At 41.9% G+C, this 24,994-nt stretch overlaps 1 protein-coding gene across 8 annotated transcripts in view; it reads right to left on the reverse strand.

The window, feature by feature from the left end:
* SEMA5B (semaphorin 5B) overlaps positions 1 to 24,994 on the reverse strand; it is a 268,944-nt gene that overhangs the window by 118,976 nt on the left and 124,974 nt on the right. For all 8 annotated transcript variants that reach the window (XM_030951863.1, XM_030951860.1, XM_030951862.1 and 5 more), the window contains 2 exons: positions 14,439 to 14,644; positions 168 to 267 (listed from right to left, as the gene is read on the reverse strand). In XM_030951863.1, coding sequence (XP_030807723.1) covers positions 168 to 267; positions 14,439 to 14,592 — 254 coding nt within the window. In that variant the 5' untranslated portion in view covers positions 14,593 to 14,644. The remainder of the gene's footprint in view (positions 1 to 167; positions 268 to 14,438; positions 14,645 to 24,994) is intronic.

Here is a 24,994-nt window from a genome sequence, read left to right on the forward strand (position 1 = left end):
CTCTTTGCAATTATACTGGATGTCTAAATCCCTCTACATAAATTATAGCTTTCTTTTCAAGGGGGAAACTGGCCACATAAGCTGGATACACACTCTCCTCTGAAGCCAGAACCTGAAGGGAAGGAGCTTGAGCAGCAGCCCTAGACTCATCAAAATATTATCTTTACCTTGCTCCCACAATGAGCTGGTTCCTGTTGGCATCCAGTGCAAGCTGAGAAAAGTCATGCACACCTGGATAGGTGAAATTCGACACCCAGGGCTTCAGATCTGCAATGGAAACAAGAAAGCAGAAAACAGTAAAGCGCTCCATAAGCAGTGAGTTCACCCAGACATGCACTAATGGATTTCCTACTGAGTTATCTGTCAGGGGAAGGCTAATTAATAACCTCTTTAAAGGGCTTCTATTTATTCTGATTCTTGGTAGAATGTGCAAAAAACCCACACATAAACACAAGGCCATCTCAGCAGTTATTTTCACATCCACAATGGAGTGTCAGTATTGGTTTCAGAGACAGCAGCAGCTCAATTTTACGAAGTTAAAACTGAGGAAACATCTTCAGTGTCAGGATTAAGTGGTGTAAAGGGATGAGGCTGCCTGCCATAACACTTCCCCAGCCTTGCCTTCTGTGCTAATCAAAGGGAAACTGCTGCCTGCCAGAAAGAGAAGGTTGTGCCAACTGATGAAGAACCAAGTTAGAGAATAGTAGTGATCTGCACTCAAGACCTGGCTGCTTCAATGACAGACTTTGCTTTCTCTTTCAGGTCTTAGGTTCTCGTCTGTGTTTCACTTTACCTAGCATTTCACAGCCTATCAGCTAAATCCTTCTTTCATTTTTACATGGTGGGATGTTGAGTGTCATCATAGCATCTTTGTGGCTGAGCAATTGCAAAGGCTTGAGGCTTACTTTATCAACTGCCTTGGATTTGCCCATCTAGGCAACTGTCCAAAATGCAATCACACAGGTTGAATGCAAAGCAATAGATCTGGCTATGCTTTGCTTGGAGATACAAAGCTCTTTCAGAACTTACATCTGTTAACATCAACTGAGCAATCTAGGGCAGGAAGTCCTGTTGTAAAAAAAAATAATAATAATACACATGTTTTAAAAAGGTGAATTACTACTTTTAGGGTACCCTCAGGCATGATGCTAGCGCGTTCACAGCATCCTATCTTTCAATACCACCACCAACTTTGACCTTGTGTACATTACAGATCACAGAATTTCAATCTCCCACCTTATACCTTTATTGCACAAAATAACTGGGAATAGATTTAAATATGTCTTTCAGAAAGTCATCCAGCTTTACTGTGAGGACTTCTCTTGAGAATTTATTTTGTTAACTACTCTCGCTGTAAAATATATGGAGAATACAAAATACCTCAGGGGTCAAGGCACAGATGAGACCAAATCAGTATGACTCTAATCCTGTGTGACCTGTTGACAAGTAGCCCTGCCTCATTCAAGGACTGGTTGTTGAAGATCCAGGAGGCTCAGCATGGAAGGTAATATCTTCTGGTCTCATGCCAACAGGATACCACTACACAGGCCAATGACCTGATGACTCATAACAATAATGATGCAGTTCAGACCAGTTCAAGACAGCTCTGAAAAGATATGTTCCACTGTCATTTTATAACCCCAAAGATAAATGGAGAAGTCTCACTGAAGGCAGCCAGGTTCAAACACTTTGTTGCAGGCATTAGTTTCCCTTTCCACAGGGGCGAGAGGACAATGCTGATGAGGAATCTCACTAAGGCCTGTGGTGTCTTGGCATGCTTTACAGGATTACAGATGTGCAATGGTTTGAAACCTTTGAGGTAGGAATTTTTGTGGTGCAATTTCAACTCCTTTCTCCCTCCAGGGATGGATGAACATTAATCAAGCCCTTAAGTTATTGAAACCTCAAGAAAACACATATAAGAAGTCCCTGAAGTCTACATGGCCTGCCTCTCTTTCCAAAGCAGGACCTTGACATGGAGCTTCCGCCTCTGCCCTGAACACCTATGTTTCAAAACAGCTCCTACAGTCCCTCACCACAGAGCTGGACACTCTCTGGCCTGGCCCCATGCCCTGCCTAACTGGATGCTACCAGGGCCCCTCCAACAGTGATACCTCCATCCTCACAATAATAAAAGCTCTGCTGCTGGGGCTGGAGAGTTTCAGCCCTTCTCAGCATTCCTGTCACACTGTGTAACCACACACAACACGTGTACCTCCTCTGCTCTTCAATGAAAAGGCATGAGTTAAGGAATAACTCCTCTAACCTTCAAGCGTCCTCCTACACTCCTCTGGGACCCTTAATGATGTACTAGCAGCAGGGAGGCACTGCAGTTTCACCTCTGGCATTCTCCTAATGGGACTCTGACTTCTTTTTCTGTAGCTCTTTAGCTGCAGAGACATTTCTGAGCCAAGTAGCAGAACCAGCAACAATAACACCTTTCAGGCAGGTTAGCTGGCTGACGTGCTGCAGATCTTCTGGCATTTCTCTTGGTGATGGGGGTAGGATTAGAGAATTGCTATATAATGATGATACCGTTTAAGGATCCTGCTTTTAGGCCATAATTTCTCTTGTCATTTTACCTCCTCTTTTACTGACTCTTTCCTACTAACTAACCCGCTATTAGAGTGCAGTAGCAGGAAGAATATTTCTTCATCTGCTGCTCTAAGCGAAAGCTCATCACTTCAGAGAGGTACACTCATCAGTGCTTCCTTTTAACGGCAAGCTCTGACAAACTACAGGTAAAAATAATTTTATAAAAATTAAAGGCAGTAGTGTGCTTGAATCTTTCCAAGTTGGCTCAAATGTCAATCAAGCCCAAGAAATAACAGGCACTGTCTTGATTTCTATTAGTACTGCAGGTGGTACAACTTATAAAGAAACCCTTCCCAGTTATTAAATTAAAGGCTGAAAGGCATGCATCCTCATAGCAAAATTAAGCTTTTATAGGCATGTAGTTGGAGATTATTAAACCCAGCATGGTCCCACATAACAATGTATAAATGCAAGTCGTCAGAATTAATGCCAAATGGCACATTTTTCCTTCCCAAACTTTTTTCTTCTTGTTAAGAGGGAATGCAACTACAACCAAGAATCAGGACATGGGTCTTTTTTCATTCAACACATTCAAATCTACTGCTCAAACCACAGGCATCCCTAAAACATTTTCAACTTCACTCTGAAACTAACTCAGTACTTCAAGGTAAATGCTGCCCTAGGTCCACCCCATATTAGCTGAAGTTTACACATATGGACCCAATGAACTCCAGAGATTGCTTGTATTTGACCTTCTTCTGAAGGTTGATTTTTCCAGTGCTGACTCTTTAATTTGGCTGGAAACCTTCAGTGCTGGGCTATGTTTACATTTGCAAAAGTATCTGTTTAAAAACAGTATGAAAAATTAAAAACCAAGGCTCTGGCTTTGCATGTCGGCAGCAGGAGATGGAAAACTTGGAACCACATGGCTTGGGGCAAAATGTTCATCAAGGCCTCCTTTGTGCTTCTCGTCTCTAATCATTTCCAGGGGGTTAAAGATCCGTGCTCCCACTTCCTCCACATGAAAACTAATGAACAAAAGTTTAATAGTTTCCACCAGCATCCATCTCCAGATATCTGATTCAGAACCTCTAAAGCTCTGCGAGTCCCTCTACAGCTCAAGAGGGCCCAGGTATCCAGCTGCAAAGAAGACAAAGTTTTGAAGGAAATGTAAGTCTGCAGGCACAGTGGTGCTCAGCTTTATGCAAGCCTAAGGCAGGGTGAAAAGAGGCCCTCTGCCATTTCAGAGGGTGGTCCCTGCAGCCTCCAGCACATTGCTCTGCTCTGACTTCCTGAGAACACAGGGCTGGGACCAGGATTACTCAGCTGCACAAAGCACAGCAAGCCAATTTGGAGGAGCTGGGTTTAAGGGCCTGATCCAGAAGCTTTCCAAATCATTGGCAGTTTTCTCCTGAGTTTGATGGTTTTTGGATCACCTTCTAAAGATATGGTAATCTTGGTAATACTTGAGTCTTCATGTCAAAAGCAACTGCTCCCCACCTCACCCTCACTCTGTGTTTTGGAGGAAGGAAATATGTAAAGACTGAGCTGAGGCTTCCCTGGCTGAAGGACAGCATTCACTGCTTCATCTCACTTAAACCCCGTGTCGCTCCCATCCCCAGCAGGCTGTAACAGCTTTGCATGTCCAGCACACATCACACAAGAGCAGAGATGTTAAATGCCCATGCCTTGAAATTGCAAAGCCATTGTAGGTGCATGGAGTGTGGCTACCCGCAGTGCTATTCAACAACAGCTCTTGCAAAATAATTCTCAGCAAGGATTTCCTATTTGAAGCAAAAGAAACTAAACTGAACAGGACCAAGGATTCTTTGTGTAAAATGAGGGTATACCCACGAGTGCAGACTAACCATGCTCCTGTCCTAGGACTGCACAGAAAAGCTTCAAAGAGATCATAAAAAGACCTTATGAGAGATAAATTCAGAGGGTCCCCATTCCAGAAAAGATAACCTGAATCCCATACCTTATGTAAGGCTCTGTAAAACAGGCTGATTCAATAGTAAAAGTTTGTGCAATGAAGTAGAGCATACACAGCACTTTGGACCTGTCAGACTCAATGGCAATAAAGAAGCACCTGTTCTGAAGATACTCAGACCTACTTTTGTGCAGTGCTAACTTGATCACACATTGAATGCTTCCCTTACTGCCTCAGCACGGTTTCTTCTAAGTTCTCTTAACTCAAGCTTACTAGTTCAGGACATGCTTAATTACTGTGTGTGAGTATTGGAGCACTCCTGGCAAGGCTCAGATGACAGCCATGACTCCTGTAACTTGTACAATATCTCCTTTTGGTTTGCTTCAGCCTTGGCACAGGGCAGATGATGTACAGTGATTAAACCACTCAGTTTTATTTCAGACCACCCACTTGGCTGGAGGACTCTCAGTATTGCATTAGAACCATGACCAAGAGATGCAAATCATATTGTAAAACAAGAAAAGGCCTCAGGCCCTCTTCTTGGTACAGACTGATGAAATGTCCCCTTTTCAGAATCAGACCTACCATCTCAGACCATCCTCTGCTTCAATTATCCTCAGTATTCAGAGCTTCTCCATGAAGTAGACAGTTGCCTGCTGAGACTGAGGCCACAGTTTCCATTGTGTGTGGGCCCCTGACCAGACCCATCAGAGACAAGGCAAACAAGGCTATAACCAAAGCTGAGAAAGCTAATGATTACCCAGCCATGCTATCACCTGTCTTCTCAAATGCTGCAAGTGTGGACATTTCCAAGAATGCACAGACATTCCAATGAAATTACAGCATTATCTTTATTGGACTGACAATGAATCATATTTTAATATCAGCTTCATTTTAAATTTTAGCTCTCAGTTGTAGGTCACACCACAGGTTAGTGCAATAGACTTTGGACATTAACTTTTACTGTCACTCCATGCTGAGTTTTAAGAGTAGCCTCCACAATGCAAAACCACTCCACAATTTAGCAAATTTATCAGGGGAGGGAGAAATCTTTTGCTGCACGGGCAGAGCTGAGCAAACAAATGTGTTAGCACTCAGAGCTCAACTTTACTTATGAGGCCAAAAACTCAATCTGGCTTTACCCCAGAAGTCCTCCTACATATACATATCACCCTGCTGCCTTGTCTTCCCATCACCACCTCCACCTCATTGCTGGTATTCTTTCTTTCTTTCTTTAAACCTGATCCATTGAAATCTTTAATTGTACATTAAATATGTCCTCATCACAACTGCTGCAATTTCCAGTGTCATTGTCTTCTCAAATCTCTGATCTCCACTCACAGCTCTGAGGACTTAGAAGGCGGCTGACAGAATACATGCCCTCCTACAAAGTGGGCCAAACCAGCAGTTTCCTTCTCTCTCCCCTCAATACCTAAACCCAACTCAGAAGTTCTTCCAGCTGTCTCAGTTTCATGGTTTCATTCGGTTTACCCTTCCGACCCCATATTCACCTGTCCTCCCATTCCTGCTTTCTTTCCTAGCAGTCTTCACCTTCTAGACATGTTTCTACCTCATTTCCTGCCCACTCAAACAATTTTTCCTGTCTTGACCAACTACAAAGCCCCTTCTCAAATGAAAGAGCAATGAACTAACCTATGAGTGGCTTGTGAGTCACTGTGATAGCAGCTTGCAGTGAGCCATTCCTTTTCCATGAGATCCAAGAAGCAAGAGTTGCTAATGTCCCTCTCCAAACTGTCCTAGAATATGTGGATAGGAGATGATGGGAAAAATAAAGAATAAGACTTTTTTCTTTTGGTCTTGTAAAAGAAGGAATAGTCCTATCCCTCAGCTACCAAGGAATAGAACACCACAGAAGAAAAGGCTCTGTTTTTTATCATCCTGAAGGAAAAAAATCCCCAAACCAAAGACTCAGGTCTTGCCTCCACAGAGCCATAGGAATCACAATAAACATAGTAAAATTTAAAGATCTGGATGATTTTATGCCTCTTCCCTTAATGTCTCCAGCTTCTCTCTGAACAGATCTTGCTGAGCTTCTTCCACCCCAAGAGAGAGATGACAGCTGGAGATGTAGGCATGGTCCCAAGAGTCCAAAAGCACTGACACAGGAGTTCTCTGTCTTGAGCAAATCATGAAACGAATAAATATCTCAGTGGTTCCAATTGTTAAATGGGTTTAGGGATACTGGCTGGTGCATCAAGGTGTAATTATCTGTAATGCATGGGATGTACAGGAGGCACTAAGCATTGCATATTACATACCAAGCATTTTGACTCTTTATTTCCTAAATTTTAATTGTTTCTTCAAAACAAATGTTGCTAAATTGTTTCAATATGAAGAATAAATAATTTAGTCCAAACCAAATTTTTGCAAAAGTACAATTATAACTGCTTGTTTATTTACTTTTTATTATTAATATGGAACAGATGGCAAAACACACCAATATATGAAGAAGAACTCAGGGATTCAATCCCAGATAAGGAAAACACTAAATAGTAAACATGAACTAGTGCTCACTTTCAGTATGGGACAGTATGCTGGTAAATTGTCCTGGGGCCACCTCAAGGAAGGATATTGAAGGACTGCAATTCACATTCCCAATTTGGCACATTTCTACATTATGCAGCAGTTCTGTTCCATCAGAGAGGTCGGTCTCATCCCTCTCTGTTTCACTTGTGTTCCTTGTGGCCAATAAAGAGCAAGAGGGGATGCCACAGTGCTGCAAGAGTGGTGGATCTGAATGTGTGTCCATGAGACACAAGGATGTCCACTCGCCCTTCCTGAGTTTTACAGGACCAAAGGCGTGTGTCCACATAGCACAGGACTTTATGGTAAGAATAGATTTGGCTTTCCTGGCTGCCAGCTGGGACAAACACCATCCTGACACTTCCTCCTCTCCTCAAGAGCCTTGCCTGCAGCCCCACAGAGCACTGCACAGTGTCATAGTGCCCTGCACCCCACCACCAGCTGCTGAAACTCGGCTGAGCAGTGCCACACACAGCCCCACTGTGAGCAAACCCAAAGACTTCTTGTTCTCCTGAGCATGTTGCAGAGTGTTTAAGTATTGTGATCTGTTGCTTACTAAGACAAGTCCTGCAGCTGTCACGCAATCTCCCTCACTGAGAAAGATAAAGTGAGTGCTCATGCATCACTTGCAGCTTCCTATGACATTCTGATCAGTATAATCCCTCTCTTCAGACAAGAAAGCAACCTGCATCCTGGCCTCTACAACCACTGCAGTCTGATAGGGAAAAAAAATCAACACCTCTTTGTCATTATTCAAGGATCCTTCAGTCTGTCTCCTCCACACTTGAAGGCAAATTTTTTTCACTATCCTTACAGCTACATGTCTAAATCAGCCACTGTGCCAGCAGAGGTGGTGCTCAGGACAACCATTTTCACTAGCGAGAAGGTGGGAGAAGGCAGAGAAAGCAAGGCTAAACTCTCCCTGAATTTTTCCTGCAGGTAACCAGATCTGCCACAGAAGCAGAAGTGTCTGATTGTGGTGAACACCTGAAGCAGAAGGTGATCCTCTTTGCTGGCTAACCAAAGACTGAACTGGAGATGCCCAGTTTAATGCACAGTTTGTGCTGTGTAGCTGCCAGGCCTACAAGGATTCTGGTCTTCTGTGGACAAAACTCCCACCATGAGGCAGTTAGAGCAAAGAAGGAGAGCACAGGCTGTAAATTCCTGAGAGAATTTTGAAATTAGGCTGTTCTCATAAGAATCAGTGTTTTAAATTGGAAACTGGCTAATAATAAACAACCCCACTGACTTCAAGAAAAGTACATATTCAGAACCTGACTGAGATGACACTATCTGTTGGCTTTCCAGGGTAAACCCGGTATGATAAAACAAGAATATTTCTTATGTGATTGCTAGTACTAAAGTGAACTTTATCAAAGCATAATGCCATCCTTGAATGGAAGGTTTTAGGGGAACGTGCTACGTTAACATTCACCAGAAGCAGATGTGCCAAATAAATGAGGTCTGCTGTACCACTGCTGTATCACAAACTTGTTCAGTTAGGGAACTATATTAAGCAAGATTTGAAATTGAAAATGAGGTCTCTCCAAGGGATGTCTTTGTTTGCACTGAACCACAGAAAAAGAAGATAAGCACTTCACTTTAGATTTCCACCCTGTTCTTTTTCTCTGACATGTGCCCAAAACCCAAAAAAAAGGCTGCCCATGTCTATGTCCTGGATCCAGTCCCTGTACCAAAAACAGGAACAGGCACATGCTGCTGTTAGCCTCAGTTACACCAGCGGTACCTCTGGAAAATATCAATCAGCAACTCTGTGGCTCACATGAGTTTTTCATGGCCTTGGTCCATGCAGAATGGTGACCTGAGCGCCTGTTCCTCCACACTGTGAGTCTACTCAGTCCTGCTGCTGAGAAGCCTCCCTCTCATCAACACCACCACTCATGATCACAGGCTGCTCCTTCCCTTGAGCTGTTCTACCTCTTTAAAGTTTTACTTTCCCTCACTCCCATATGTTAAGTTACTTGATCACTTCACTTCCTCAATATTCACTGCAAAGTCTTTCTTTTCTCTCCTGCTTCTCATGATTCATTCCATCTAAAGCATTTTGTGAATGAATCCAACCCTCCCTTTCTTCCTGAGGTCCCAAGAAACACCACACTGAGTAATTTTTTCAATCAAATCTCATTGCTACTATTTGTGAAGTGCCTTGGACATCATTAATGAGGAAAGTCTTAAAGAACTAGCATAATTACTATTACAATTATTATTTTGGAATAAAAAATATATTGAGAGCTGCTGGGTGTAAATTTCTGAAGTTTTGCCTGAGAGCAATTATTTCCCTAACTACTGTATATTTTGGCTTTATCAGTCATAATTTTCAAACAAATTCTAAATCAAATCTAAAGAAGAAAGTTCTTCTTTAGAAAGAAACACAGTTCTGTTTTTCAAGATTAAAAGGAAAATTGTTACAAGCCTTGCTTAATGGAAACAAAATCCATACTGAAATGCACTGAAGTTCAAATACTCAGAAGCACCCACAGGATGCCACCAGTTTCCAGTTGAAACTCCATCATTAGTTAATGTTTGGACTCTGCATGGAGAGCCAAGAGCAGCAAGGCTATGAGCTGGAAGAGAATTCTCCCATAATGTATTGTGCCTTCCCTTAATGCTTACATACACCTCTAATACTTCACCTCACAATCTTCATCCTTCTTTATCTAAAATCTTGGTTTGGATTTTCAAAATCTCATTTGCTTGAGAAAAGTGTATATCTTGACCAGAATTTCCTATAGGGCTTTCCCAGCTGGCCTTCGGAGTTGATGAATGCTAATGTGCTTTTTTCCCATCTGTATACAGTAAAGGGAATAATGTATTAGTGACCAATTCAACAACAGTGGGAGTGTTTGGTGAAATGTCAAGAACTTTCTATACAAATAAATCATACCTTATTATCCTTCAGCCCACAAAGTTAAAATAGCTTTAGCTTTCAATACAAGAAAACATTTAGCTGCTCCCCACAGGTTTCAGTGTTTGAAGCTGGACCCATTCCAATAAAATGTTGTTTAAAGAAATAAAATATTGAGAAAATGCATAGCAAGCTACATTCAAGTCACCTGAATCACATTTATCTGGTAGGAGGTAATAATTACAGATAGTCTGAAGTAAACTCCCAGATTTAAACACTCTCAAACTAAATCACTTTGAAAACCTGAGGCAACAGACAGAGCAACTTGTCTGCATCTAGGAGAGACTGAGAATTAGACAATGGATCACATGCCACGCATTGAGAACTCACACCGGCCATGATGATACAGTCTGTCAAGCTGAGATTTGCAGTCCTGAGGAGACTTAAGCTATTTAACCAAGTCCACCTCTGTCCTGTGCCTCAATATGGGATCAGCTGAAGTGTTTTTATGGATGAAGACAGGCTGCAATTATTAAAGCAGAACAGAGAAAAACCTGTGAAGTTATCATACTTTTTCCTGAGCATACCGATTTAATGGATGAAATTAATGAGAAATAAATAATGGAAAGAACTGCAAGTGGAAACCTGTCTACAACTCATTTCCAGTGAAGTTGTGAACATCCAAACGATCCACATAACACCAATGAGTTTGCAAAGTTTTAAGCAATTGGTAAACAAGATGAAGCCAAACACTCTGCTGCCTTTACAAACATGAGTTCACATCCCTCATGGCTCTGGCTTTTGAAATAACAAACCTTGTATAGTATTGACATGGAAGATGTTTCTGGTTTTCCCAAAAGGCACATTACAAAGGAGCTCCAAATGTCTTAAGGAATAGCAAGGTTGTTTTATATCCAAGGAAGGGTTGTACTACAATGAAGTATACTGCTGGCAACCAGGACAGTAGGACACAGGCACAGCCCAATTGCAAATGCAGGCACTGATCTATTGGCAGTAAAACCCATGCAGAAAAAATGAGAAATATGAACATGATTGACAAGAAGTAAAAACCAATTCTCTGGTGTTTGGCTTACGAGAGTGGACCACAGGGGAGCTGTGCTGGAATGACAAACTGTTTTGTGAAATGGGACTTGGAAGCATGTGTACACGTATGTATAAATAAAAAGGGATGCACTAAGAATACACTTGACTTGTTTCACTAAATTCTCAAATCACTGAAAAACAAACAAGCATGCAACATCCCTAATGTAGCTACCCACTAACAGTCAAATAGGTAGTAAGACCCAGAAACAGCCTCCTGGGAAGTAGAAGATCATTTTCTTATTGATCTAACAAGAGAAATCAAACTTTAACTGGATTTCCTATAAGCACAGAGTAGAACAATCCAATTATGAAAAGCCCAAACTGGGTATGTTATTATTGCTGGAACTGTACAATGAGCACCATTTATAAGCCCCAGGGAAACTGGGGCACCGTTGTGATAGTTTGGTACTGTGCAAACACGCAGGACAGTGCTTGCAGCACAAAATTCCTGTTGTGTCCCTCAGGATCTCCATGCAGGCTGTGAGGATAAACCATTCAGCTCATGTTCCCTCCCCAGCCCACATCTGTCCTGGCAGAGCAATGTTACCTTTAGCAGTTAAAGTATGTACATCTAGAACCAGAATGTACGCCCCTCGACTTGTCTAGGCCATCTTCTCTATGTCACATGTAAAGGCACAAATCATTTCAGGAATGGAGTTTGTAAAGAAACATTTCTTCAGATCTGAACACAGCTAAAGTAAAAGCTTTTTACATACATAGTATACTTTCTGCTTAAATGGGTAGGACATGTACTGGATTCTATCTTTTTTACCCACCCTCATAGCAAGACAAAGAGATAGAAAGCCAGTCAAGCAGATGATTGCCTAGTGTGGATGAGATACAATAAGAACATAAAAATACAGAATTTCTCAGGAAATAAGGGGAAAATACACAGAAAGAAGTTTTGCTTGGATTCTTCTACAACAAGGATATTATCCAACTAGATGTTAAGAATATAATCTAGAGGTAAAGTATAATAAAAAGAGACTGAGCACAAGCAAAGTGGGAACTGAAGACTAGAGAACACAAAACATGGTATGGCATCCCATTTGTCTGGTGATGGGAAGCCTGGTTAGCAAGGTTGTGAAAAAGAAGTTATTCAACCCCTTTGTAACATAAACTGTTTTGTTAGCCTATTCATTCTGGCAGTAAATTAATGTACCCTGTATGACTGAATGGTCAGAGGCCTTATTATTATTGTGGCCCATCCACAGAAAATTGCTGGTGTAACATAATCTCTTCCCCTGGCAGCAGGAGCATCAGAAGGGCTCTGCTGGGGTCACTCTTTCAGTCATTACATACTCCCATTGTGTACCAGGTTGTGATTCATGAGTCCATGCATCTGGAGAGCCACAGAAAGCCCCTGAGGCACATTGTTAAGAAGAGACATCCTCAGAGCAATCTGGGAACACCACATAAAATTTAGATTCCCCTACTTGTCTACCATTGTAGCCTAAACCTGCGTGTGCTGGCACCAGAACAGGGTAGAGCTTTAAGAGAAATCAGATTATGAACTGAGATGTGGTTTTGGACATGTGAGCCCTCTTCACCAGGCCTTATGTGCAGCGGACAAAAGGGGCCTTTAATTTAATTCCTACAGTGCATTTTCCAGCTGCGCTTTGCAGCAGACAATACAAGATGAAACTGTATCATGAACAATCACAAGGAAACAGGTGCTGTGAAAAAACCGTAACTCTGAATCTAATTTGGGTTTAAGAATCTCAAATGATAATCTGGGTAATTTTCTTGATGCATCTGCAATTTAAATCTTTCTTTCTTTTGCACAATTGTCAGGTTCTAATTAACTCACCAGTTTTTGCCCTCTATCATTGAAAAAAGGAAGGGAACAAGAACAGTGAAAGAAGACGACAGGTTTTTTTTTCCTGTGAAATATTCATGCCTTACTAAAACAAAGCAAACTGGCAGATTATGAGTGTGTTTACACAGCCATCAATTCTGCAGAGTAGCACTCATATTGAGTGCCAAGAAATGCCCACCAATTCCTCAACTTCAGGAATTGGGGCTTTTAATATTCCCTGCAGAATGATTTACCTCAGTGCAGGATTGCAGAGACACATCCTCTAAACTCAAAGTTTGGTGCTCCTGGTTAATAGAGAGAGCAACACTTTTTCTCTTTTCCATACCTATAATATTCTCATAACTTTTTTATTTACTGAATTGAATTTCACTGTTTTTTAACAGCAAGGGCTTCTCCTTTTTCACCCTCCCCACTTAAAAGAGATGGTTAGATTTATTTAGCAACTATAATCAAGATTTATTTACCAGACCAAGGTTAGAGCCAGTGCTGTATCATGTAGGCTCAAGGATTCTGCTAATTTATTTTAATCTACTGAAACCTTTAAGGCATGGATAATGGAAAACAGACAAGAAATCTCTTAAACTTTCCAAATTAAGAGACAAGAGTTTCCTCCTCTGTGAAGAATAGTAAAGCTCTCTAGAAGAACCCTGAAAGGTCAGCAAGGAAGCCTTTGACTACTTTCTTCCTGGAAACCCTATCTCAAAGGTCACAAAACCACAACTGAATTGCCTTTAGCAAAGAACCTAACTAGAGACACATTGCAAGGTACTCAATTGCCTTTAGCAAAGAATGTAACTGGAGATGCATTGCAAAGTCTTAAATGGGAACCAAAATCGATATTCCAACATTTCGGAGGAAACAATTTTTAGCAAGGAGACTCAGCAGCTGCTGATGCTGGCACACTGAGTTGAACACACTAGTCTGGAGTGAATTTTCAAATAATAGTGGTACCAATATAAAGATCTAGCTGCTGTGTGGATAAGTGGACAGATTATCTAGACAACAATTGAGGAGTACATGACATGTACATTCATGGAAAACCTGAGTGGATAAGGACAAGAGAAATCCCACGCTTCAAAAGAACAGGAAAAGAACTGGCCATTGCAACACAAAGGCCCCTCCTCACATTCAAGTTACAGGCCCAGATGAATGACAGAAAAACTACTAGCCCAGGTGACAAATACATAACAAAACCAAACCAAACCAGGAATGCTACAAACAAAAGCACAGCCACTCCCTACAATTTTACATCATCTAATTTCTCTCGTATTCAAGCAGGTCCAAATTCTCTCTCACATTTCACTTAATAAGTGCCTGGCTCCAGCAAGCCAGGTGAGGCATTATTGAAACCAGTTATAGAAAAGGAAACTGAAACACAGTTTCAGCATGGCACAAGATTACAGGGAGCCTGTTACAGAGTAGAAAATTGAGATTCTTAGACCAGTAGTCCCAAAACGGCCTGGATTAAGTAACTGCTGTGAAACCTCAGAATTAAAACACTGTAAAGCATCAAAGGGAAAATGATTTGTCAGGCCACTTCCCCTGGCCTGTGGATCAGAGTTGTAAGGAAAAACAGCACAGACTAAACCTAAATGGATCATCCAGTTGGAATCTGGAACAGGAATAGAAGCTCTTACCTTCAAAAGCAATTGTGGGGTGTTCTTTCCTAACACATTGCTGATGTTCAGCTTCAGTGTATTCAGGTACATTCTGTGATGCTGAGAGATGAAAAGCAAGAAGAAAAAGGCTTGGCAATGACAGGGAAATGGCCTTTAATCTTGAAACAATCATGACTGAAGGGCGGCTGCAGATCTAGCTTCCAAGATAGGCCCACAGAGGATACCTGAAATACAAATAATTCCTCTTTCAGAAAGGTTCCACTTTCAGAAAGGCAAATGCTTGTCCAGAGTGTGTAACATGGGGAAGGGTGGAGTTCCCCTTTCCTACCAACCCCACTTGTGCTTAAGTACATACTGTAATATTCCACAGACAGCACAAAAAAACCAAACCAAACCAAACCAACAACAAAAAACAAAAATCAAAAAACCCACCCCAATTTACAACCATAAAGAAGGGAAGTGCACAGCTCCCTAAACACCTATCTCTGTGTACCCTTGGGGTCTGTGTCTTATAAAGCACCTAGTGCACAATGGCTGGCAAGGACAACAGGAAATTTCAAATATCCCAGGTGTAAATGTTTCCCCCAGTGTGGACATCTCCCTCCTCAATTTCAAAATGTGTCCATAGTAAATGCCATGCTAAATTCAAGAGATTAGTAAGGAAGACCAACATCAGTCACCATGAAAACTCTGTTCTCACATGTGATTCATACATCTGACCACTGCTGCTTTAAATGTCTTGAAACAAAACAAGCCAGTATAAAGGTCTTGTCAGGAAAGTGCTAATTGAGGTAACATAAAAGTTAGAATAATCTGAAGGGGAAAATGGTGAGAAGTGAGTCGATTGCCTTCATTATTATGGGACGCTACAGCTCCCAGTCACAAGACCTGAGGCACAGCTCAAGAGAAGGAGCATTCACTCTCAGGCGAGGAGAAAGTCATGCCTTTTCTACGTGAGCATTTTTAACAACAGTAGCAGTAAAGGCACAACTCTAAAAATTCTCCCAGGCCTACCAGGCCTGAGGCAGAGGATGGAGGATTAATTAGCCCATGCCACAAGCTCTCCAAGATGATGCTGCAGCTTAAGAAAATCTGCATTGCTAAATTTAATCTTATTGATGTGCATAGTATATTTTCCTATGTGACTTTGTTCAATTATTGCAAGCACGTGTTTTCAAACAAATAGAGCCTCCTACCTTTAAATTTTATCTAGTGATAAAGCTAATTCTGATCAAATTCACACATAATGAGATTTTCAATTCCTGCAGATGCCATTCATAAAGTTAGTGTAATAGTCAACACTTGCAGTATCTGATACCTCTAGATTTTTGTTTGGAGTCTCTAAAACACTTTCAGTGACCTGAAATGGGCAGGCTGATGGCAGGTAACATGAGGCACTGATGCACAATGACAGGATTGTGGCTTGGAGCAAATTCCAATATAGAGGACAATATTGTGACATCAAGGAGTTGGAAGAAACTTTTAAAGGTCTTCAGGCATCACAAGATCCCAATAAGGGACTGCTTACACCAGAAATGGGAGACAGTTGGTTTGAAAAATGGATCCTGTGTTTTATTCTTAACTGTATTTCTCTGTGATTTTAAACATGCATAAAGATGAGTTGCAATGCATCCATTCTGCACGTCTTCAGCAGCAGCTCCATACCTCTGACTGAAAATAGCATTGGCATTCAGGGCTCGGGGGTAGTTCTAGGGACTTGGTTTCCCAACCAGTGTGAGTGAGACATTACAACATTTCACATTTTTTCCATCCCCATATACATGCAGATTTTATGCAGTGATATATAAAATCCCTTTCCAGCTCTCCAAAAGAGGTTCTACAGTACACACTACAGAGGGTGACTGTTTTGAAAAACACAGCAAATATAATGTTAAATTAAGAAATGGGATTGGCAGAAGGAAGAGATGTGAAATCATTTAAAGCTAAGGCCAGCACAGCATTAAGCACAAGCATACTGCAGGGTGTACACCACTGAGTACTGTGGCACCTCACATGATGGACATGTTGTATGAGCCACACTGTAATAAAAATTATTGATTATGAATCTTCACATTATATTTTCAACCACTGGATTAAACGATCCTTTTTTCCAGTAAAAATCCAGAAATGAAGCACAGCACAGAGATGTGAAGGCCAGTGAGATGCATTTTGTATAGCTTTCAGATACACTTAAAGTCAAAGCCAAACTTTCCTGAGATAGGTGATGGTTGTTGTGGGAAATGCACAAAAGGCAAAAAGAACTTTTTCACTGTCAGATATCCTTGCTGGAAACTGGAAAAGACAGTCATAGAAATCTCACTTTATGCATGCTCTACTACTCCCAGTGCAGCCATTACTGGCTAATCCTAGAAAGAAGGTACTAAACTAGACAGACTTCTAGTCTGAGCCAATATGGCCATTTTCATGTACTAATCGTCCAAACAATGATCTCAAACTAGGTGGAAAAAAATCTTAAAACAAAGACACATGATAGGGTCCTATGCTCATGTGCAATCAGCAGATGAGTAAATTCAAGTTTCACACTCATTATGGTCATGAAATTATAAAAAGTTGCATACAGAGAAGCTTCATAGCATCCCACAGCCTATTCTGTGCCAAAGCAGAGTACATTTACTAGTGTTTTGTCTGGACTAGTTGTAAAATGTGCCAAGTGTCTGGATTTCTGCCACTTTCCCTGGGAGATTTTACCACAGTCCAAGAGACTTCAGTGTTCCTTAGAAAGCTGTAACCAGTATTTGGGGTAAAGTTCCATCTTCTTTTCCTTATTTTCATAGGGAAATCCAAAGTGTGCATGAAAATAATGGTTTCGAACTTGAACTGGAAAGTAATAAATGACCAAACCAAGGTGAAAAAGGAACATTATAAAAAACTCGTATCCTTCACTGTGTTCTCTACCTCCTACATCCAATTGCATTCATCAAATATGTGGAGCATTTGTGTGCTGGAAGTTGAGGAAAATCAGTGTCATGTGCAGCCCTGAGCTGGTGTGTAACTGGAGTCAGAGTCAGTGGGAAATGCCAATTTGATCAAGGGCAACAGAAGTCAGAGCCCTAGAGCTGAACAATATTGAGACAGTGGATAACAATGAAAAATCTTAGTCCTTCAACCTGTCCTTTCCCAGGCTTCCTTGTTCACTTTTTCTCAGTATTTTAAGACTCTAACTTGGTAATTGCTAGCTGCTGCAAATTCATTTCCAAAGAGAACCCCACACTCCTATGAAGCAATGCCATGTGCAAGCACAGGTCAGCTGTATGCCAAAAGCAAGCTCGTAACTGCCTGGGAGAGTCCAGCAGTTATGAAGTGTTTTAATGAAATGAAATGTTTTAATTTTACTGGAGGTGGCCAAATCCAAGCCTCCCATTTTGCCCAGGCTGCAGATTTTCACTGTGAAGCCTGGAGTATGATCAGTGCTTAGGGCCAGTCCCCATCCAGACTGCTAAAACGCTGCACATCCCAAGCACAGCCCAGAGTAGTGGTGCTTTGCAGTGCTGGAACTTGCCCTGGCCTTAAGCCATTTAGATACAGTTAAATGCTATAAAAAAGAGCTGTTCTTATTAGACTGCTCAGAATGGCTTAGGGCTCAAGAAACCAGTTGTCAAGGTTTCAGTGCAGATGAGAGGCAAGAGCTCAAATCCCTGGTTAAACTGAAATCTCAGACAGGACACATCATTTCAATTCTTTATTTGCTCATCTTGATGCAAGTTACCACCTTAGCTATTCTTCTCCCTGGCCCAATGCAGACACATTAAAAAGAGACAAAAATGTCCAGAAATATTATCTGTCCAAGGTTATCTGCCTTGTCCCTCATGAAAGCTGTCCTCTGAGCCTCTGCAAAGCCCCAAGGGCCAGTGATGGGGCAACTTTCTCCCCTTTTCTACTCCACCCAGTGAATCCCTACAGCCCTCTGACAGAAGAAGGTCGATAAATTCAGGCCTACACTGGATTTGGTGACATTTGCTCCACAGTCAGGTATTTTATAGAGCACCACTTCTGCCACCATCCTCTTGTCTCTTAAATCAGGCTTTCTCAGCTCATGGGCCTCCCTGCCTGTACTGGCAGTGGCAGGGATGTGCAAAGAGCTGCTCCATCTGGGAAAGGCAGGAGGTCTGCACACTCAGAGCATCTCCAAAGCTGAGATTTGCAACCTCAGTGCCTGTGTCAGCACAAACCCACTCTGCCTGCCCATCTCCCAGCCAGGACATTCCATGGCAGCCCAAGAGGGCCAGGGTATAATTCTGCTTTGCCTCGTGGCTTCACCCCGGCACAAGGGCAGCATTCAGGGGATTGCCCACAGTCCCTCCCTTATTTACTGCCAGGGCATGAGTCTTTTCCAACTCACCCCGTATTGTATCATTGCAACTCCATTGATTTCACAGGAACTAATCCTGATTTACAGAGGGTAACTCAGATCAGGCCCCTTTTGACTAAAGCTTTGTGTCTAAAAGAAAAATACCTTCAATCAATCTTCAGGGCTTTAAAACAAAGCACACTTTAAAAATGGCTGTACCAGGAATTCATATCCTGCTTTCCTCTGACTGTAACTATCATTTTGACTTAATAAAATGTGACAGTAAAGTTAAAGGATAAAAGAAAATGCTTCATCTTTCATTTTAAAGGAAAGACATGCCTTTAAAAAAGACTAAAAAAGGAACCTCCTGCAAAAGCTTTAATTCTTCTGTTCAGGATCTTTTGTGATTGTCACAGTTATGGTTTTATTAGACTGGGATAGCAGAGGGAAGAGGTGCAATGGAAAGATGTGGACATTAAAGTATTCAAAAAAGTACTGGAAGAATAAGGGAAAAATATAAACATTGTAAAGAAAGACAGCTCAGAAATGTGGCTATGACAGGCTGGCACAGGCAGCTCTGCCCTAGAAAACAGCTCCAAGACCAACAAAACTATGGTCCTTTATTCATCTGATGCTCCTCACGCTTCCCTCCCTCTCCAGCTGGAATCCATCCCACCCAACTGGCTCCAAGGGCCATTCTACACTATCGAAGAAAAAGCACAGCTTTTCCCTTTGCCCCTGGCCACAGGCACACACTCAGCCCTCAGCTGTGCCCATGGATCTGTCTTACAGCCAAAACATGCCATGCTGCACTTCATGTCCAGAGGTCAAATCTCATATGCACTGTTAGGCTGGACTTGCGGATACTGAGCTTCTCTCACTTACATGGTGAGGCAAATCTGTGGAAATGGTCAGACTCTGGCTGAGATGAGAATCTGTGAAGAGATCTTGTTTTGCTTTAATTAAATCACCCTACAGTCTTCAGAAGAATCGGCGAGCTCACTTTGGCTTTCATGGCAGTTTATATGCCAAAGGTCTTGCTCTGGCTGTCACCAGGCTTGTGTGTACCCACCTTGTTCAGGGCTTCCCATGGCCTCAACTGCAACATCTTCTATGAGTCTCACACTGATCTTGCTCTCATAACATGCCAGGAAGACAAATCCACATTTTCATACATATAATCCAAGGGTTATCTTCAACCCCCCTGCAACTCAGCAGCAGGGTGCATCACAAGTGTGTGCAGGCAATTTGCTGTCTTATGGCAAAGCAGAAGCTTGAGCTCCATGCTGACCCCTCTCACTCACAGCTCCTGCCTCACAGAGTCTGCAGGACACCACTGGCAGTATCACAGTGGGTTTTGTATCAGGAATAAAACAATCAAGATATTGCAAGACAGGTCAATTAACTGAAACTCTTCTATTATCTAGATCTGTATACATAATTCAGGTAACTCTTTGCAAGGGAGAAATCAGTTTTTCCTAATATACTCTTTGGTTCATGGCTCATGAATCCTGTAGTGGAGCTGAAATGTAACAGTCTATACTTTGATGTTCTTAAGACTACATTCCACAAAAAATTGACAGTGCACTTGGAGGCGCTTTATTTCTAGGGCTCTTTCTGATTGCTGATCAAAGCCACCCAGGACTGGTCACGGTCTGAAACCAAGGCCACAAAATGCAATGGGATATTTTCATTCAGAACAGGCAACAGAGACAAAACTCTTAATAATGGTTTAGCACAAAATGAATTGGTTGTTGTCAGGCCACTTCTCTGTAGACTGGTGTGGGCCCTCAGTAAACCATCAGCCACCACTTGGTTGCTGGGCCTTAGTAGTGCAGTCCACTGCCACAAGGTCTGGAAACAGAGCTGTTTCCTCACCTGTAGAGGAAGCCCTCCAAAACAAGACCCTATTATAGAGAGCTTCCATTAAATAAAGCTGATTCAACAATAAAAGTCTGTGTAACAGCACAAAATATACTGTACCTCTGGGCTCCTGCCAAATCCAGTGGGCATAAATAAATACCTGCTCTGCTGACACTCAGACTTGCTTCTGAGCAGTGCTAACCTGACCACACATTGAGTGTGTCCCCAGGTGCTTCAAGAGGCTCCCCAGAGAGCTCTAGATCTTTTTTTTACAGGCTACACTTAATATAAAGACATGAGAGGCTTTGTTAGCATTTGTTTGGGGTATGAATTTAGCACTTGAGAAAAGGTGCCTTGGAGTCTGAAGTCTTCTGTTTATTCAAAGATTGTATTTGGCAATGAAGGCTCACACTCATTTATCTCCCTGGTGGTGTGCTGCCACTGTTTTCTAAAAAAGTGCCTCTACAGGGGGGATGGAAATATCAGCTATTTACTGTTCACAGAATGGCCTCTCTGAGAGATGTCAAAGTTTTGTCAAAGAATTACCAAATTTTTGGTAATTCCCGGACCTGGACTGGCTATGGAATTATTTTTATGTGTTCCATCTGTGAAACACGGAGATGAAGGCACAGCTTAACACAACAGCAGAATGTCATGGATGCTATGGTACTTAGCACAACTGCACCTCAGACTCGACATTTACTGGAGCCTAGCTCTAGAATCAGGAGATCCTGACTCCCAGTCAAAGTCTCCAGATCCTCAGCCAAAAAGAGGAAGAGTGTACACAGCCCAAGAGAGGAGCCACCCCAGGGCTCATGGGACAGTGGCAACAGCAGGAATAACTATTTCAGAGGCCCTGCCTACAGCAGGGGAGCATGCACAGGGCTTAGCACCCCTTGCAGTGCAGTCACCTTTCTCACTGAACATGTGATTTGGAATCCCCTGCATGGGGGCTGTAAATCCAAGGTACCAGACATGCTACTTACATACTACAAGCATCACACTTCCTGCAAATCATCACCTGGCTGCAAGAGTTCTTTCTGGCTTGAGGTTTGGTACTCAACCCATAGCCTGATGCCTTAAGCCTGTGGCTGTTACAGAAACACCAACACAGCAGCTTTTTTCATTACTCCCCTACACAATGTAGTTGGTTTGTAAATGTGCAAATTAGCAGAGCCATAGTATCCAGACCACACTGCACAGCCACTGTCATTCCAACACACTCTTGTACTTGACAGTCTGGAGACAATCTTCTATTTGCAGTGATTTCCAGACATGTGGTGCTCCTGCTCACAGGCTTCCCCACTGCAGCTGTGAGGCTATAAAGCTGGAAACTGAGGCAGGACACAGATTTGTCACTCAGTCACTAGTATCTGCAGACAGTTTTAGACAGAGACAGAAAGAGGAATTAATCCCTCCTGACTTTTCAAAATGCTTTTGGTATGGGCTTATCTTTTGTCTCACAGTTTAATATGAAAACCATAAATGCTATTGAATTTTTTGACTTACTGAAGTATTAACTAATGTTTTACTGACACTATTTTTTTATTCAGCTCTAATTATAGGGTCTATTGCAGACATCCCTTGGGATGCTTAGTAAGGAAGTTGGTGACAATAATTCCAAATTATATTAGACCTAATACAGGTTGGTAACTCACAGAGTTTCTCTCTTCAACACTGTGACAGCAATCTGGGAACAAGGACAGTCCCCAGATTGTGCCCTGCAGATAAGCAATCCTGATAAACTATGTAGCAGTCACTGTGGTGCCCCTGTGTCCACAGAGCTGGGAAAACAACAGAAAGCAGAAATAAAAAAAACCAAAAAACATAAAACAAACAAACAAACAAACCCACAAAAAACAAACAAACAAAAAAAACCCCCAAAAACCAACAAACCACTTAATTTTCCTCTGACCTAAAGCAATCCCACAATTCAAGTGTCCAGAAGACAAACACCAAGCCATGAAATCATCAGACCAATGAACCTCCTGCCTGAGAGTCAGCCATAATATATGGGCTGGCCTTTTCCAGAGGCTTGTTTTTCCTATTAAAACCTCTGAAACTACCTCCAGCTTCTGCTACCCACTTCCTTCTACTCCATCCAACAAATCCTCTTGCATCACTGACACAGCCCCACATGCCAGAGTCAAAGGCAGGTGTTGAACATTGCAAACCCAACTCATCCCTCCCTGCAGCTCCGTCCTCAACCGCTCTGTTGGAAAAACAGGATGAGAAGAACTTTTTCTTTTAATGCTTGCCCATGCAGGAGAGAGAAACCAGAGCTTGTTTGTTTTGTCAGAGATTTGTGATTACCCAAGGCCACATAACACATACTCATGGTTTAATTTTAACTCTAGGAGAAGAAGCATAAAGCATCCCTGTAGCACAACTCCAAGTTTTAGCCTGTTTGGAAACAAGAATATATTTTGCTGCATTGTCTTCTTGGCACAGCACAGCATCATTTATCATACAGAAACCTTTGGCTAGAAAGCATTCAGCCAGCCTCTATATGCCCCAAATGTGAACAGACAAAACAATAATTGTCAGCTAGAGTCTTTTTTTCTCCTGCTGTGCTCAGCTTTTCTCATACCTCTTGCAACAGCAGGTACCAGCTGAGCTCTGTTGACTGTTCCCCTCACTGGAGCAGCAGGGCTGCTTTGGTCTGTCCCAACTCTTGCACTGTATTTGGGACTCTGAAAAGCAGGGCTGCTCTTCCCAGATCCTCTTGGCTGCAGCACTGAAGAACATACACAGTTCACAAATGACAGGGTATTACCAACTGCTGTGTATAAACAAAATGGGACTGATTCCTTATCTGCTGAAAACAACAGTGACATCAATTTTCCCACAAAAAATAAATGGTGATCAACAGTTTCCAAAAAGACAGAGCTGAATTTCCCCCTCCTTCCACACATGCTATGCAACTTCTCTGATACCAGGAGCATGGTACTGTGTTACCTGCTAACTGAAGCTCACCAGCCTCAGAACACAGGCATCACTATGCTGGGTCACGGAGACATCCTTTTAGAGCTTTTCTCAGAAAGAGTATTTAGGTAAAGGCAAAGTCAAGCAGGACAGCTGACCTTCAAAAAGGCCTTGGCTGCTTTCTTTTAATGGACTGAACAGTTGTAATTTTCTCTGTCTGCAGATTTACTTTAACTAAACAGTAGAGAGTCCCCATCCTGCAGCGGGACTCCCTAAATTCCCAAAGACATCACAGTGATCCAGGATTTAATGCAAATCCAATGATCTACAACTTAGCTAAGAAATTCCATTCTGGAACTGAAGGGAAGAATATCTGAGACTGAAAGCTGGGATCCTCCTCTGCACTTATGTTTTTGACCATCAGATGTCCAGCCAAGATTGAGTATCTGAATATTTTCCCACCAGGCAGGAGAAGTAGCCTGCCAGAGCATACCCCAGCCCTGGGGTATCAGCTCTTTGCCTCAGAAATGCTTTAAAATACCCAAACAATCCCTCAGACAGGAACTTCGTCATCATCTTCCAGAGGCAGGGTCTGAACAAGCATTTGGGAGCTGATATAATTTTAATACACTCTGAGGCCAGCCTTCCTAGAGAAGATGAATTATTTGTAATGAATTCCAATCACATGGTGCTCCAGCCCCCACACCTTTATCCTGCATATATAACCAAATTAGTTTAGGAGATGTAAGTTATTCAGGGACTTAGCTGTTCAGTCTGGCCTTGGAGGAGTTGCTCTCATTATGGCTTTTATGCAAATTCTGTCCTCCAAATCTCTTCTGAATCAATTATTACTAGATTAATTTAAACATGTCCACCTGGGGTGCCTGTATATCATGTGCCTCATGTTAAAAAGTAAAAAGGATGATAATGAATTCAGGAGGTGACTGAAACAGATTCCTGCTTTGTGGAAATGTGACCTTTTTGCATAAAGTCATAAAAGAAAGAAGTTCCTTCAAGAAACATGGCAGATAGGGTCGTTCGTTGGATCAGCTGGGCTTTCAATCACTCTTTGGAAATTAGCATGATACAATAAAAAATTAATAAGAAATTTAAAAAAATATCACTTTAATGCTCCACACTATTAAAGTCTTTGATGGACTACTAATTGAAATGTAATGCTTAATTTTAAGCAATGCCATTTTATTAATGGTAAAAACTTGAATTAATGTCATTAACCAATGTTAATATTACAAATCCCCTGAGGGATAACAAAGCAATTATGTTATTCACAGAACCGAAAGGGGGGAAAAGATGTAATCTGGACATGACTGCACTAAGGCAGAAGAGACTGCCTCCATCTGCATTTCCTCTGCTGAGAAAGGGGGTTTGTTTGTTTTTTTGAGCGAAGAGGAGGGAGAGGAAGAGAAGAACTTGTGCTAAGTTAATTACTGCTGATTTTCAGGCACTTAATAGCTAG

Source organism: Camarhynchus parvulus, chromosome 7 (assembly GCF_901933205.1).
Source record: "Camarhynchus parvulus chromosome 7, STF_HiC, whole genome shotgun sequence".
Taxonomy (NCBI): Eukaryota; Metazoa; Chordata; class Aves; order Passeriformes; family Thraupidae; genus Camarhynchus; species Camarhynchus parvulus.